The sequence below is a fragment of the Haplochromis burtoni genome, unplaced genomic scaffold, assembly GCF_018398535.1.
Source record: "Haplochromis burtoni strain Fernald_Lab_line unplaced genomic scaffold, NCSU_Asbu1 Contig_73, whole genome shotgun sequence".
Taxonomy (NCBI): domain Eukaryota; kingdom Metazoa; phylum Chordata; class Actinopteri; order Cichliformes; family Cichlidae; genus Haplochromis; species Haplochromis burtoni.
Window position 1 is genome coordinate 129,523 of NW_024582434.1, and position 17,647 is coordinate 147,169.

The 17,647-nt window shown below is 41.2% G+C and overlaps 1 protein-coding gene across 1 annotated transcript in view; it reads left to right on the forward strand.

Moving 5' to 3' along the window:
- b4galt1l (DP-Gal:betaGlcNAc beta 1,4- galactosyltransferase, polypeptide 1, like) overlaps nt 1-15,948 on the forward strand; it is a 22,451-nt gene extending 6,503 nt beyond the window's left edge. Inside the window, exons 2-6 of the mRNA XM_005924041.3 lie at nt 903-1,138; nt 8,533-8,720; nt 10,386-10,508; nt 11,001-11,105; nt 14,741-15,948. Of these exons, the coding sequence (XP_005924103.1) occupies nt 903-1,138; nt 8,533-8,720; nt 10,386-10,508; nt 11,001-11,105; nt 14,741-14,870 (782 nt within the window). The 3' untranslated portion in view covers nt 14,871-15,948. The remainder of the gene's footprint in view (nt 1-902; nt 1,139-8,532; nt 8,721-10,385; nt 10,509-11,000; nt 11,106-14,740) is intronic.
- Nucleotides 15,949-17,647: the final 1,699 nt, after the last annotated feature.

A 17,647-nucleotide genomic window follows, 5' to 3' on the forward strand; every position in this document is an offset into this window, starting at 1 on the left:
CCCCCACCTGCTTGTATGCATGCCTGACAGTGTTGGGCCATGCTCCTGATGAGATGAGATGGTGTCCTGGGTATCACTGAGCTCCTGGACAGTCTGAGTTGCAACTTGGCATAAGCCAAACATAAGTTTTGAGCGCAATCTATCGGATTTAGGTAAGGCAAGTGTGGGGGCCAGTCAGTAGTATCAATTCCTTCATCCTTCAGGAACTGCCTTCATACTCTCGCCACATGAGGCCGGGCATTGTTGTGCACCAGCGGGAACCCAGGGCCCACGGCACCAGTGTATCGCCTGACAACAGGTCCCAGGATTTCATCCTGATATCTAATGGCAGTCAGGGTGCTGTTGCTGAGCCCGTGGAGGTCTGTGCGTCACTCCATAGATATGCCTCTCAGACTATCACTGACCCTACATACTAATACATACGTGCTAAACAATGTTACAGGGAACATATTGTTCTCCACGGCTTCTCCATATGCTTTCACGGCTGTCACATGTGTTCACGGTGAAGCTGCTCTCATCTGTGACGAGCAGGACGCCAGTGGTGGACCTGCCAGTTCTGGTATTCTATGGCTAATGCCATATGGGCTAAGGGCCTTCTATGGCCCTGTCCAGCACTCCCAGGGTACCTGCCTGTCTCCCAGAATATTTGGAATAATTTTTATTCATTAGCTTATCCTACTGTATTTTTCCATGTGGATGTTAGTGAATGAGGCCTAGTTGTTGTATATTTATATATTATTTAACGTTTTGTTTTTCTACACTCTATTTTGTTTTTTTTAAAATAATACTTTGTCTCAGTTTTTTGCCTGTGGGTGAAGCTCTCTGCTGTGGCCACCTGAAAAGGTTGTGCTGATCCTTTACTCTGTAGTCAGACTCTCTGATGTTGGTGTTTGTGTCCTCAGTGGGTCCCCTGCGAGTGGAGTTTAACATTCCTGTAAACCTGGAGCTGATAAAAAAGGAGAACCCCAACGTGCAGCCGGGCGGACGCTTCAAACCCAAAGACTGCGAGGCGCTGCAGAAAGTGGCCATCATCATCCCGTTCCGCAACCGAGAAGAGCACCTTAAGTACTGGCTGTACTATCTGCACCCGATCCTGCAAAGGCAGCAGCTTGACTACGGGATCTACGTCATCAACCAGGTACACTTGCGATGTGTGTTCATACATGAGAACAAAGGGACAATTAAAATCCTGTGTGTATAAGTTCCACTGTTTACTTGACAGGGTGGACTGTTTGCCTCTTTGCGTAAAAATGAAATGAGAGAGAGCATGTTTATCCAGAGTTTGGTTTCACAAATAGTAAAATAGGTCTCCTGCCTGTGTGACGCCGGTGTTGGCATGAATGGCTCTTTAGCCTCACAACGCCAGATACATTCCTGGAATTCAAGCTTCAGCTTGTTGCTTACATGAAATAATCAGTTTGGAGACATTAAATACACTGTTGTGTCTGGGTGCTTCCTCCTCACTATCACTCCCCCTTACTGTGCGATGGCAGGAGTTTGTTTTGCAGTGTGCAGCTGTCAGTGATAAAAAGAAGTTTATCAAATGTGACTGATGGGGGTGTGTGCAGGGGGTTGATCTTGCTACTTCTGACCAGAAATACCAGTCAGTTAAGCTATTCATGTAGCTAACTATTGATTTACAACAGGAATAAACCATTTATAATAAGTCCTCTGTACAAAATCAAGCTTTTTATTAATGCAGTAACTACCTTTAAAATTACTGTTGAGTATTAGATTAACAAGAAAAAGAAGTAATGAAAGCAAGCCATGGGGTTTAAAAATAAGATGATAATCTTTATTTATTTATTTTTTTGCCTCTTTTTGAACTGGACCCCATCTTATAACTAAAAAGGAGCAGTGGCTATCAGATGTAAAGCTCTTAAAGTTCCTCTTAGGGTGGAGAACAGTGGTTAAAAAAAGGCTTCAATCCTGGAACAATTAATGAAATACCTTTGAACTTCTCTGTCTACTCTTCAATCACATCATGATTGTTTAACATAAAAATCCACAGGTGGTTCACAGAGTATCTCACAGTAAGAACTCTAAACTTCTTTCTTACGCGAAGCTTCTCCAATCAGCAGAATTTACTGTGAATTCTTGGAAACGGAGTGTGATCACTAGTGCTATTGATGTTTGCAGGCCGCAGTGTCACATACTTTTGAGGATTCTGGAAACTGTGTGACTGAAAGACTGGTGGCTTTTGCTTAAGTACACAGAGAGGGTGTGTTCACTGTGTTTTGTGTTGTGCAGAAGGCTTATCAGCACAACACAAACTGGAGCAACACTAACAGCGTTAGTGGCTTTGGAGCTGAAATTCGAGTCGGATCAGTCACCCATCTCAAACAATTTTAGGTTTAGATTGGACTCTGGTTACTAGGAAGATTCATTGTATTGCAGTTACTCCCACCACTTATAGATTACCAGAGGAGTTATTTAACATCTCTCTTAGCAGGACTGAAGTAAATACGCTTAAATCTACTTTAAGCCCAACAAAACCCACTCAGGCAAATTATTATCAAAATAAACTATTGTTGTACAGTTTGATAAGCTGACAGATTCTGCTACTCCAAGATGTAGGTGATGATGATGTGCTTAACTAAACAAACGAATGTGCCTGTGTGACATCAAGCGTTGTGTTTAAGATAAGATAAGATAACCTTTATTAGTCCCACACGTGAATGACGGCATCATCCGCTCCAATGCCAGGCTGGTAGGCAAACTGAAGTGGGTCCAGTGATGAGCTTATTAGGCGCCGAAGCTGAGCCAGGACCAACCGCTCCAGGGTCTTCATCAGGTGGGATGTCAGAGCCACCGGCCTGTAGCTGTTGAGGTCCTTGGGGCGTGAAGTCTTTGGCACTGGTACAACACAGGAGGTTTTCCAGAGCTGTGGGACTCTTCCCAACCTCAGGCTCAGGTTGAAGAGGTGCTCCATCACCCCACACAGTTGGTCTGCGCAGGACCTGACGACCCTCGAGCTGATGCCATCTGGACCCGCTGCCTTCTTGCCATTAATCCTCCTCAGTTCCCTCCTAACCTGGGTGGTTGAGAGAGACAGGCTGGAGCCTTGTGTTGAGTGTGTATTGGATGCTGCAGTTGGGGGTGGGGGGGAGTGAGCAGGGTGAATAGAGGAGGTGTGAAGTGTCTGAGGTGGAACAGCAGCAGTGGGGGTGGGTGAGTCTGCAGCCGATGTTGCAGACTGCCTCATGGCTGAATCAAATCTGTTGAAGAAATGATTCAGTTCATTCGCCCACCTCACATCCCTCCCAGGCAGAGAGTTCTGCTGTTTGTGGCCCGAGATGGTTCTGAGGCCTCTCCAGACTTCACCAACGTTGTTTTGTTGAAGCTGGTTCTCCATCTTCTGCCTGTAGCTCTCCTTCCCATTCCTTATCAGTCCCCTCAGCTCTCTCTGCACCCTTTTCAACTCCTCTTTGTCTCTGGATTTGAAGGCCCTCCTCTTCTGCTTGAGGACGGTTTTAATTTCTGGGGTAATCCAAGGTTTGGATAGTAATGTCTTTTCTCAGCTTCTTAGATCCTGTTCCTGATAAATCCTACAAAGGGAAACAAAACTGAATTGAAATAAAAATTCAAAATTAATAACTCTCATCTGTGTTGATTATTTTTTGATTACTTGAATAAAAGGACAGTTTTTAGTTTTGGGGCTCAGAAGTCACCAGTGTTTCTGGATCTTTGCATAGTTGAAATGTTAAAATGTGTTTACACAGCATCCGGAGAGCTTGTGATATGCAGTAGAGGCCATTCATTTAAAAACTTGTTAGAAATTTGTTATTGCTCCCAAATGTTGTGCCTCTGGGCGCTGCTTTCTGCTGTCTGTGTGGGAATAAGAACTTTGCGTATAGTTACAGTCTGCGTGCTTGGTCTGAGGATCTTTGCTGAGACACTAACAGTAATGTTAGCAGTCTGGCTTGGTTTGATAAAAGCCAGCACCAGGCCTCTGAGGACGGATAAGCAAGCTCGGGTGTTATTTACATGTAAATGAGCTGGTGCCCCACCTGCAGACAGAATCAGGGTCAGTTTACAACTACCCAGGTGAACCCAGGTGACCTAACGAATGAATATTCGCTAAATACGTGGGAGTTCATTTGCAGAAAACTTAAATAACAGAGACGAGTAAACTAGCACCTGCTTTTCCAGTCAACAAAGACCTCAGTGTTTTGCCTTTCTATACCACGGAACTCTATTCAAATATCTTCTAATTTACCTGCAGTCACTCTGCATGTATCCAAACCTAATCCAAATGTTTCCCAGCCTCCATTCAAATATCTGCTGATTTACCTTCTCTATAGGTATATGCTAACGTAAACATACACAAAACTTAATTTAAGATAAATGCTAATATAACATCGGTCTGCACGTAGGCCAGCAGGAGGCTGTCGCTGATGAAAATTTCACACAATTGGATGGAAAATGCCAAACAATAGTTTTGTAATATAATCATTTTAAATTGAAGGGTTTGAATCATAAATATTTAACACTCAGTAAATATATGCGGTGATAGTGACTGTTTACAAACATCATCTGGCACACGCAGCTGTTGTATGTAGTGTGTGTGTGTGTGTTGTTGTAACTGCATGGACCCCAGTGACTGAAGACTGAACGTCATAGTCAATCACCTGACTGATTTCTGAACTTTCTTCTTCTGCTTTGTTTCTCTGTGTGACTCACAGTTGTTGTTTTTCTCTCTCTTGTGTGTGTGTCCTTCCTCCTCCTCTTCCTCCTCACTGTGCTTATCTTGCTGCCCCTCCTCACCCCTCCAACCTCCCCTCCCTTTGCATGTCAGGCCTTTCTGATCAATGGTTGTGGCCCTGGAGACGCTGAGGCTCAACCCCCGTTTGGTGTTGACTGAGGGGGTCGCACTGGTAATACAGGCTTCCTTCTTCTCTTTTTTTCTATCTGCTCCAACTTGTTTCTACTGTATTTGTTTCCTGTGAAGCTTTACTAACCTCCTTGTGGATCTTTTCATTTTGGCAACAGGAATTTTATCAGTTCCCTTCGGGCGCACTTCTTATTTTTTTGCATGATTACACTTGTTAAAGCACGCTACAGAGCTGCTGTGATGCAGATATCTGCAGCAGCTGCAGATCTCAACTTGCCTTCATGCCTCATGAAGTCACCTGAAGGATCTCTAGCTTTGTGTGCTTGTCAGCTGAAACACAACTCCTTTGTTGGGTTGATTTTGCCCTAAAAATAAATATGTTTAGTTTAGTCTTTCAAAAAGAACGCTTGTTTGGTTAGAGCATTAAAAACTACTTGGTTAAGATTAGTCACTAACAAGAACTCTGTTATGTTTAGGCCCTCCATACACCTTGGTCAGGTTTAGACTTTAGAAACTACCCATTAATTGGCTTCTGTACTTTTGGATGGAAAATCTGAAGATTTACGTTTATGTAGATGTACATCAACCTTCATCTTTAGGCTCCCTTCACACCTGCTCAGTGCTCACGTTTGTTGCGTAATCACCTGAGGTCTGTTTACTGCTCCCATAGAAACCTGAGTTATTATTAGCACAGCAGCAGCAGGCATGAAGTTCTGAAGTTTCTCTCATCCATCCCACGTGGCTGCTCACAGCTCCTTTATTCATCATGAAGGACAACTGGACCAGGATCAGTGAAGGAGTGTTGGATTCACTGCTGGTCTGTTTGTGAACAATGGTCATGAGTACCATTCACAAACAGTTGGAGAATGGCTGCAGTAACAGCATTGTAAGATGGTGAAAGATGTACCCTTAGGTCCTGTCCTTGATTTAGAGATGGTGAGGTCTTCCTCACAGCCCATTGTTCATTCAGTGAGCTTGTTTCAGTTATTATGCAAATATACGGTTTATAATGTTGGGGAAACCCGCAGTCACCTGAGAAACTTATATTACACTTCAATGAGATACTTTTTACCCCCCCAAAAAAGGCAAAGGTACAGGGAGTGCAGAATTATTAGGCAAATGAGTATTTTGTCCACATCATCCTCTTCATGCATGTTGTCTTACTCCAAGCTGTATAGGCTCGAAAGCCTACTACCAATTAAGCATATTAGGTGATGTGCATCTCTGTAATGAGAAGGGGTGTGGTCTAATGACATCAACACCCTATATCAGGTGTGCATAATTATTAGGCAACGTCCTTTCCTTTGGCAAAATGGGTCAAAAGAAGGACTTGACAGGCTCAGAAAAGTCAAAAATAGTGAGATATCTTGCAGAGGGATGCAGCAGTCTCAAAATTGCAAAGCTTCTGAAGCGTGATCATCGAACAATCAAGCGTTTCATTCAAAATAGTCAACAGGGTCGCAAGAAGCGTGTGGAAAAACCAAGGCGCAAAATAACTGCCCATGAACTGAGAAAAGTCAAGCGTGCAGCTGCCAAGATGCCACTTGCCACCAGTTTGGCCATATTTCAGAGCTGCAACATCACTGGAGTGCCCAAAAGCACAAGGTGTGCAATACTCAGAGACATGGCCAAGGTAAGAAAGGCTGAAAGACGACCACCACTGAACAAGACACACAAGCTGAAACGTCAAGACTGGGCCAAGAAATATCTCAAGACTGGTTTTTCTAAGGTTTTATGGACTGATGAAATGAGAGTGAGTCTTGATGGGCCAGATGGATGGGCCCGTGGCTGGATTGGTAAAGGGCAGAGAGCTCCAGTCCGACTCAGACGCCAGCAAGGTGGAGGTGGAGTACTGGTTTGGGCTGGTATCATCAAAGATGAGCTTGTGGGGCCTTTTCGGGTTGAGGATGGAGTCAAGCTCAACTCCCAGTCCTACTGCCAGTTTCTGGAAGACACCTTCTTCAAGCAGTGGTACAGGAAGAAGTCTGCATCCTTCAAGAAAAACATGATTTTCATGCAGGACAATGCTCCATCACACGCGTCCAAGTACTCCACAGCGTGGCTGGCAAGAAAGGGTATAAAAGAAGAAAAACTAATGACATGGCCTCCTTGTTCACCTGATCTGAACCCCATTGAGAACCTGTGGTCCATCATCAAATGTGAGATTTACAAGGAGGGAAAACAGTACACCTCTCTGAACAGTGTCTGGGAGGCTGTGGTTGCTGCTGCACGCAATGTTGATGGTGAACAGATCAAAACACTGACAGAATCCATGGATGGCAGGCTTTTGAGTGTCCTTGCAAAGAAAGGTGGCTATATTGGTCGCTGATTTGTTTTTGTTTTGTTTTTGAATGTCAGAAATGTATATTTGTGAATGTGGAGATGTTATATTGGTTTCACTGGTAAAAATAAATAATTGAAATGGGTATATATTTGTTTTTTGTTAAGTTGCCTAATAATTATGCACAGTAATAGTCACCTGCACACACAGATATCCCCCTAAAATAGCTAAAACTAAAAACAAACTAAAAACTACTTCCAAAAACATTCAGCTTTGATATTAATGAGTTTTTTGGGTTCATTGAGAACATGGTTGTTGTTCAATAATAAAATTATTCCTCAAAAGTACAACTTGCCTAATAATTCTGCACTCCCTGTATTGTTGTCATTCCGCCAGGTGGCCATGTAGTGTAGACATCCAGGTCAAAGGTCAACTTTCCTTAAACTCACCTAGTGTGCGATAGAAATCCTATCTATTAGGATGTTTTGTTGGGCATTGTGCCTTTGAAGAGTGAAGAGTGTAGACACACAGGATTTTATTTGATCAATGTGACTTGAAGCTGTCAGACCAACTTTATTTACTTTATGGGGTAGTGCAGATGTGTGACTTAAATGTTTTTTATTTATCACCTCGAGGCAGTATGAAGATTTGGGTGGCTGGTAACAAGTCACCGAGGAATCCAGAAGACTCAGTCTAATAGCTTGAATGATCCATCATGCTGGGATTAACTATATTTTTTTTTCTAGTTTTCGTCCATCTGTTTAAAGTTTCTGTGCACTGTAATAACCTCTGTTTGGAGCAGCTTCGTGCTGTCTTATTGTCCTTAAACGGCTCTTCTGACTTCACTCTCTCTTTGAAGGAAGTCATTTTTTTTCATATGAAGCAGAAAGTACACTAAATGCAAGAAAAATGCTGCAAACTTGCATAAAGTGATTAAGAGTGTAGCAGGAGACTCAAAGTCTGTCACCACTAAATGGGTAATGCAGATTAGGCTGCACTGAAATTAGCCCCTGTAATCTTATGAGACGATAGTCGTACGTCAGCGTAGACATAAACATTTTTAAACCCAGTAAAATTTCATTAAACTGTTTGTGTTGTCTCATAATCCTGCAATGTTTTAAGGTCATACTGAGCTTTATCTTGTATTCCCTCGAGGGAGGCTTTTACTCATATCAGTTTCTGCATATTTGTACAGTTCAAGTTGTCTAACATTCTTCAAACCGGTCGATCAGGAAGCTGCTGTACAAGGAGACAAAAAAACATCATTGTTTGCCTGGTGATGGATTCATTACATTTGATCTATATTATATACTCTACGATACAGGTCAAGTTTGAAAGTGTTTTTTGTGACTAACTTCACACTCAGTTCTTTAACCAGTGCCGCACTTTTAACCCCGTGATTACCTGTGTGTGTCAGGATGGCGACGAGACCTTCAACAGAGCCAAGCTGCTGAACATTGGCTACGCGGAGGCCTTGAAGGAATACGATTACAACTGCTTCGTCTTCAGCGATGTCGACCTCATCCCCATGGACGACCGCAACACCTACAAGTGCTTCAGCCAGCCTCGGCACCTGTCTGTGTCCATGGACAAGTTCGGCTTCAGGTGAGACGCCACAGGAAATAAAGGGATGAGAAACTTAAACGACAGTTACGCTACGGAAAACTGAATGGAGGTGCAAGACAAGCAGATTTATTGTGACCATCTCCAATGAACTTGGGATCTTGTTGATTTGAAGTGATTACTTCAAAGTCGGGGACCAGGTCTGCAATAACTTGCAGTCTACTGTTGTCTTCAAAGCAACTTTAGTGCATCGAGATGGGACGGAGTTAATCTGCTATTAGTGATAAAAACTGTGATTGGAAATCATTTGCTGTCTACATTCACAGAAATTCATATGTACTTCTTACAGTCAAAGTCCAGTCAGAACCTCGTAGATTTAGAACAGAAGTTCAGAAATTCCTCCATTTTACACGTGTACTTACAGACAGACAGTAATGGTTTATCAATTTCTTGTAACCTGACCCTGTTATTGAGGATCTCTTTGTCATGCTTTGAGCTGATGGTGTCAAACTCTGTTCTGTTGAGGTCAGCTGAGAGAGAGGCACAGTATGTGCCGTATACCTGTCAGATACATGTTTTGTAGCGAATGTTTTGGAAGGAGACTTTTAAAGGAGTCGTGTTTATCTCAGCTATGTAACCCAAGGTCGAACACAAGGTCAGGCAGAATTATCTCATGATTAGTTCATAACAATACCCTGGAACTGTAAAAAATGACCCCTGCTTGCATGCATTTAGAAGTTTTTGAGGAAAAACATCCTCTTCCTTTTTCTTGCTGGATCCTCCAGCCTGTCTGACTGCATTGCAACACAGGAGAGGCTGTGCAGCTGCTGACTGTAATGCTGTGTTTGAGGCTGGGATAATTATATAACACAAAAGTGATTGAACTCATTAGTCACAGTTTTGGAGTAAAAGAGACTTGCTGCTGAAGATAAATTTTTAAAAAAAGCCTCCTTGAAGCATTCCTAGCTGAGAAATGAGGTTCTTTTGTTTTTTTTTCTTTCTAAAAATCCTTGTCTTTGGTCTCGCTGTGAGATGTGAAATGAAAGTGCCATTTTTGGCATCGGATCATCCTGCAGAGCAGACGTGTCAGTACTCAGGTCTGGATGTGCTCAGCACTGAATCTGTATTGTGGGCCGGGTTAATCGTGCAGACAGTGTGTAGTTCTAGTGAAGAGAACAGACAGACTTTGAAACCACTGAGAAAGAGGTGGGTACTGAAAGAAAACCTCCCTTCCTGTTTCCTGTCACCGCTGTCCCTGAGCAGCAGCATTTCCTGTCAGGAAGCCCAAAGAAGCTGATGTGTGTCATTTCACCTCCTGCTGTTGTTCTGTGAAAAACAGGCTGAGCATGGAAGGAAAAAATGTCCACTGTCACTCAGATCACGACACGAAGTGTTTACACAAAACTGCTTTGTACAAATACAGGATGGTAACTGGTTATGAGAACAAGTGAAAGCTGCTTCCTCTATGCTCTGCAGGCTGCAGCTGAGTGAGGCCTTATCATGTCCAGCTTTGTTTTTCTTCTTGACTTTATTAGAGTCACTTTGCACGATTCACAGTTTAGAATAATAATAATTTACCTTATATTAGGCCTCGGTGCAGTCCCTCAGTTCATGCTTTGTCTGAAATGAGCCATTTTAGCTCCTCTGCCTTTAATATCCAAGATCGATCATGTCGGTCAGCTTTAATGACCTGTTTGTCCTCTGCAGGTTACCGTACAATCAGTATTTTGGAGGTGTCTCCTCGTTGAGTAAAGAGCAATACTTGAAGATCAACGGCTTTCCCAACAACTATTGGGGCTGGGGAGGAGAGGACGATGACATCTACAACAGGTACATTTTCTGCTTTACATGCTGCAGCGGACTCGCTCGTGTCATTACAAACACATCACATACCGTCTTTATACACATGTCACATGATCCACAGTCTACAGGTCAACCGCAGCTCCAGTGTCAGTTTTTATGTGTCTGAGGCTTTTATTTGATTTGAATTGACAGCAAATATGTGTTGTTATCCACTCATCAGCTAATGAATCATCATAAAAATGAATAAATATGTGCATGAAAATTACCCACGTTTGAAAAGAACATTTTTATATGGGGCAAAAAGGAAATGCGTAACATTTACAAACACTTGGAAAATAGTTTATAAAATTCTGGAAAAAAAAAATGCATGCCTGGACAATAATAACATTTTTTTTAATTACCAAAAAATAATTCAATGCTACAAATTAATTATTACCATCTTTATTATATTTAAAAAAAATATAAATCAAAGAAAGACAGTTTAAATATATTCTTTTAAAAAAACTGTTGTGTTTTCAGGGTGGCATCTAAAGGAATGTCCATCTCCAGAGCCACCAGTGAAATCGGGAAGTGCCGCATGATCCGACACAACAGAGACAAGATGAATGATCCAAACCCACAGAGGTGCAGACCCAAATCATCTTCACACAACTCTGCTTGTTATACCAGACACACACAACACACACTGTCGTTTATTCTGCATGATGACAGGGAGTCACGCTGGAGTACACCCACTCCGGAACTGTTTTCACTTCATATAAAACTTGTCACATGAGATTTAATTTCATTAATTTCATTTCCAATGTTATTCCTCACTGTTGCATACTTTGGAAATATAACATTGACTTTCACTGCTATGCCGATGATCCGCTGCAGTGTATTTCTTCGACTAGTCACGATTACGTCGACTATCAAAATTGTTGATAACTGATTTAATAGTCGGCGCATAGTTTGAAGCTTTGTAAGATCACAAAAGACGCAGGAATTAGTAGGATTTAAGAGTGTAATAACGGACTGAAACAGAAGATGGCAGCACTGCATGTACAAGGATGCCAGCTGCCGTTAAACCCCGAAGAAAAAGAAGCAGCGTCCGGTATCGTAGCTGTGTCCAAATTCAGGAACCGCATCCTCCTGTGACCGCATTTGTAGGCCGATTACGTTACAGTGACACGACGAAGACTGTCCAAATTCGAAGACTCCCGACAAATGCGGCTGACAAATGCGCCCTTCATTTCCCCAGATTTGAAGGATGGGTCGGGTGTATACTTCGTGGCCAAACCTATCCCAGAATTCATAGCGCGGCCCTGCTCAGTTTCCAACAATGGCGGCAGCTAGTTAGTTTTGATATTACTCTTATTATTCTTTCTGGGTCACAAAATAAACATTTAACATATTTTCAGGCGAGAATGTAGCCGTGTAAACCTCAAATATCTGCTCAGTTTATCAAGACACCACATATAGGGCTGGGTATCGTCACCGATTTCTAGAATCGATTCAATTCCGATTCACAAGGTCCCGAATCGATTCGATCCACGATTCGATTTAATTCGATTTAAATCTGGGAAATTTTGACAGTCAGAAATATTATAATTCAGATCAGTACATTTACATATTTTTGTATCAATAAAAAGGAAGCTGACAAACGCAAGACTTTATCACAGGTGTGAGCGTCACAGCAGAGGCCTTTGTGTCAAAGTAGCTGAAGATAAAACACAGAAAAACATGAAGGTGATTTTCCTGGCCTGGGATTTTATAAAAATATTCTGCAGTACATCAAAAACAAAAGAAAAGCATTAATCAACATATGAACGTTACCTCTGACGTTACAGCGGTTTTATTAGAGACACGGCTAAGCGTTTTGCATTTTGAATAATTTTAAAAAGTTTAAATTTGTTCAGTATTGAACAGCAGAAATGAGGTTTTCTTTTCGGAAGTATGTGAAAGGGAAAAAAACAGCAGCTGACAGCGCTGTAAACAACACTAGACTTTGCGTAACAAGCAAGCGAATAATGAAGAAAGGGAAACTGTTCTTGAAGTACAGAGAGAGAGAGAGAGAGAGAGGTGCATCGCGGTGGAAGCAAAACAGTGAAAGTCAGAGTGAATTCATGACGATGTTTATGTGAAGCGTTTGGATCTTCTTTTGCTGCTGGTTCGGTCAATATTGTTTGGAGAGAGATCAAACTAACAGCTTTAGAATCGGCTCATTAAGGGCGTGAACACAAAGCGCGGACCCGCCGACAGATCAGAATCAGCGAGCTGTCGGCTTTCAGCCCCGACTGTGAGAAAGGCAACATCTGATTCTGATCCGCGGGTCGCACTGTGTGTTTCAGTCTTTGTGCAGAATCTGTGTACCTGCTCTCATTTACTGTCTTAACTGTTTGGTGGTTCTTGAAATTTTGTGATCTTTCACCAGAGATTCTGGCATTTCGGGCAAAATAAATTTATATTAAAAAATCGATTCAGGATTTTAATGAATCGATTTTACGTCATCCAAGCCAGAATGGATTTTAACCGATGAATCGATTATAAAAACCCACCCCTAACCACATATTTTCAAAAGCGCTCCGACGTTTTCGGAGACGTCTGTTACCCACTAGCTCGATAGCTAGCCGGGGTTCAAGGCTCACTAGAGCTCGTGAAAACATCGAACTCTTGGTAAATCGTTTTCAGACCCACCGCCGTCTGTCACTACTCAGGTTAAACATGATATATAAGTCACTTAGATAACTTAAAATGTTATTGTTTGGCTTTTTTTTAGTATTTTATTTGTTCCTGAGTAAATCGGTTTGGCTGAGATTAAAGTTATAGTTTTTACACAGCTGAATAAACGTCAAGCAGACAGCTGATTATCAGAAGTGTGAGATGCTCGAGAATATACTCCGGTGTCCTGTTATATTTTAGATAGCAAGGAGCAGACGGCTGCGTTTATTAAACTCCACCAAGACAATCTGCTAATTTCATTAAAATTGAATAAACTATCATCTTGTCTTTATTTTTAGTTAGCACATACCTTAAACACTCAAAGCTGTAAGCTAATGATAGTTATATAAGAGCAGATCCATGCTGGTGCAGTAAGCTGTACGTTTTACGTCCAATGGATGATGATCTGATTAGTCGACTCATGGCAAAAATAATTGGTGACTAGTCGACTATCAAAATAATCGTTTGTGGCAGCCCTACCCTCAATGCTGCTGTCATCCTTGACCATGGCTTTGTCACTTTTTGGATGGATTATTGTAATTCTCTTCTCTTTGGTCTCCCTAACAAGTCCCTTGATGAACTCCAGAATTCTGCAGCCTTGATCGTAACTCGCCCACACCCTCAGAGAGCACATCACCTCTGTGTTTCAGCCACCTCACTGGCTGCCTGTAGTGTCTAGAATCACTTTTAAAATATTGCTTTTCACTTTCAAATCTCTCCATAACCTGGCTCCTCCCTGCTTGTGTTGCTAGTCCCTTCCGCTCCCTTATGTCTTCTTCTGATACTCACCTTATTGTTCCCCGCACCCATCTCACCACTTTTGGGAACAGAGCTTTGAGCTGCTCTGTTCCCCAGCTCGGAAATTCACTTCCACCTGATATTAGAAACACAGGCTCTTTTCCCTTATTCAATTCAAAACTAAAAATGCATCTTCAAACTGGCTCACTCTCTTTAAACATCGACTCCAATTATTGTCTAATGGTGTTTTTTTTTTGTTTTTTTTTAATCCTTTTTACTCTTTGTCTTCTATGCTTTGAACACTGACCTTGGGTTTTAGTAAGGCGCCCACAAAAAATGTGTTATTATTGTTATCAGTACTGTTAGGTCTACACTTATAGACCTCGCTGACTCAGAGACTTATTCCCGTGAACAAAGCAAGACGAACAGAGATCGATCGGTTTTAACTTGCGCATGGGGAGCCCAGTTGGAATCTTAGAGCTGTGAGTTCTGCACCCAACCTCAGAGGCCTCCAACTCTGGCCCCCTCCTGCAGAACATATGTCATGTGTGTCCGCAACAGTGAACGTGTGATGTGTGTGTGTGTGTGAGCATGTGATGTGATCAGTGAAACGTGAATGTATGTCTGTGTAGAAAACAGAGGTGAGCATTCATGCTAAAGACCTAATCATCTTGCACACTGACAACCATAATGATCCATAATTGTCTAACAAGTACCATTACTGATCAATATTTATACTGCTAATTAAAATGATGGCTAAATGTGGTTTTAAGAGTGAGGCTGTTGGTTCTGAAGGGTCTGGATGCTGTTTTTGGTTCCAGGTTTAACCGGATTGCTCACACTCGAGAGACCATGTACAAAGACGGCATAAACTCTCTGAATTACCAGGTGGTGAGCATCCAGAAGCTTGACCTTTTCACTATGATCACCGTGGATGTGGGAAAGCCATGAAGGATCTGTGGCACCCGGGACCAGGCTGAAATTCACACCGTGCCTCTGACACTTGAAGCTTTAAGTTCTGGTTCTGCTCCAGAACTACTGGACTGTTTCCATGATTTTTCCTTTTTTTTGTTTTTTGGGTTTTTGCACAAACAGACTCATGGTTTGTGGAGTTTTTTCGGGGCCTTAAGGACTCATTTCTGATTGGTCAGCTGGAACCAATCAGCTCCCACCATCTGTGCGTCAGACGCTGCTGCTGGGATATTTCCTAAACAAGACTTTTGTTTTGAAAATCAGACAATCAGAGCGGCCCTCAGGGTCATGTGGTCTGGGCTTTACTGCTGGAGGATTAGGGGTTATTGAGTGTGTCTGTTTTACCTTTTTTAAAAATCAGGTTTTCAATCAGTGATCAATGTTTCTTTTCTTTTTACAGCCAAAGTTTAATCCAAAATGAAACAAGAGTCTGTTCCTCAATAGATTCTATTACTAATTAATCAGCACTGATTGATTATCTGCTCGTTTTGATTCCAACAAAACAGAAAAAAAGAAAAATGATAGATTATCGGTGATGGTTGGTTTCTCTGTTGACTGATTAGCTGTACTTCATTTTGATTGATTGATTGTATCTCTAAGTGTCCTTATTGGTACCAAAGACTTTACTGATCCTGTGGATGAGGTCAACTGACTGCTGGACAAGTTCGTTTGATTATTGATGACACATATTGATTCAGTGTGTGTTATCTGTCCTGCATGTTCATTTTTGTCTGCAGACCAGTCTCCTCCTCACTCTGTGAACAAATCACCTGTAAATGTGCCTTAGTGGTGGGACTGGTGGAGAAGCCAGTGTATGAATGTGTGGGTTCTTTTTGTTTTGTTTTTTTCCCCTTTTAATATGCCATGTGTATGTTCTTCTTTGTGTCTTGTTTCACTCGGTGTTTGTGGTGTTGTCTCTGTGGGTCATGCTGTGCTGTAGATAATCATTTCCAGGGTGGAGGTCAGCCTGACCCACAGAGATGAAACGTGAATGGGAACACAGCAGGCTAGAAAAAAAGAAAAGGTAATGATCCTTTTAAAAGACTAAATTCAGATTCATAATAACAGTTAAATTAATAAATACTGATCAGCATTTTCTTGTCCTGCTTCAGTGATTTTGGCTATAATATGTTTCTGTATGTGGGACATTCAAGATTTGTGTGTTGCTTTATCATTGTTTTCCTCTTATTTGGATTTCCTTTCCTGTAATGCAAACGCATTTTACAATTTAAAAAAAAAATTAAGAAAGAATTATTTGGTTTCCCTGCACCATTAATATGCTTTGATGCTTCTTAGAAGATTATAAAAGCTTTTGCTACTGAAAAACAGGTTTTTTAGTTAAATGTTATTCACAGAAGCCCCGCCCAACTGCTCTTTCTGACTCAGAAAGCTTATTTAACGTTTGAATCTGTTTTGCCTGAAAAAGAAAGACACTATAGTCCTGTCTTCACCCCCCAACTTGTTGCTGCAGATGGCTACCCCTGCCAGTGCCTGATTCTGCAGGAGGTTGTCTGACATTGGGGTTTTCGTAAGCTGTAAGCCATAATCATCAACATTATAAAAAAATAAAGGCTTGAAATATCTTTCTTCATATGTAATGAGTCTATATCATATATTAGTTTGACTTTTTAAGTTAAATTACTGAAATAAATTAACTTTTGCAAATCTTCAAATTTTTCAAGTTTCAGGAAATTCTATCCAAATTCAATAAAAGCTGTGCCTCCGAAGCATAACAGAAAAGGAACTTTGCTTTGATTAAAAAACATTTTACGCCAGTAAATGAGGGAAAGTGATACAGTCCTAAAAGCAAATATTTAAAATCACAGCTTAAAACTGACCACTGCATGTACAGAATCATTAGAAACAAAGTCACAGGGCAACTTAACAAATTTCTTCCTCGAGATCAGAACACAACAGAGAAATACTAAATTACTGTGGAAAAGTATTAATCAGAGAGCACCTGAAAAATATATCCATACAACTTCCAAGTAAACTGGGCCATACAAAATGAGTCTCATTTTTGTAAACAGTTTTAACGACTATTTTATTAATGTTTGTTATTAATATTTTATTAATAAAGTTTGCAGAAATACAATCTGCTTTATTTTAATTGGTAAAACTACTTTAACTCCCAATTACAAAGATGATGATAAAGTATGTAAAAATATCTAAACTATAGACAAACTCATGAGCAAAGTGCACCTGGGGGCTTGATACTTTTCCCCTAAAGAATTATAAGGAGTTTTTAACTACTTCTGTTAGTCATTTTATTAATTAGTCATTGGAGGAAGGTATATTCCCATGCCATTAAAAACCTCTACTGTAACTCTATCAATATACCACCAGCCTCTTCAAAAATGATTGAAAAGGTTGTGTCTAAAGAACTGATGGCCTATCTAACTGGAGAAAATCTACTACACCCCATACAGTTTGGTTTTCGAGCTTACTGCTCCACATCTAACTCCATCTGTCTATCAATGCCAACAAACTGGATTCAGTCCTGACTCCTGCTTATCGTACTGCTTTCAGTGTTTCAGGATAAAACTGAAAATATAACTGAGAGTCTGTATGGGAGTACCACAAGGCTCAATCTTAGGACCATTGCTGTTCACTATAAACAATTTAGTAAATATGATTTTCCATCTGTGTGATGGTGTTAAAACCTTGATGTATGCTGATGACCCAGTGCTATATTTACACGTTAAAGACCTTGAACAAATTGCTGCCAAATTAACATTCAGTATTCAAAAAGTGCC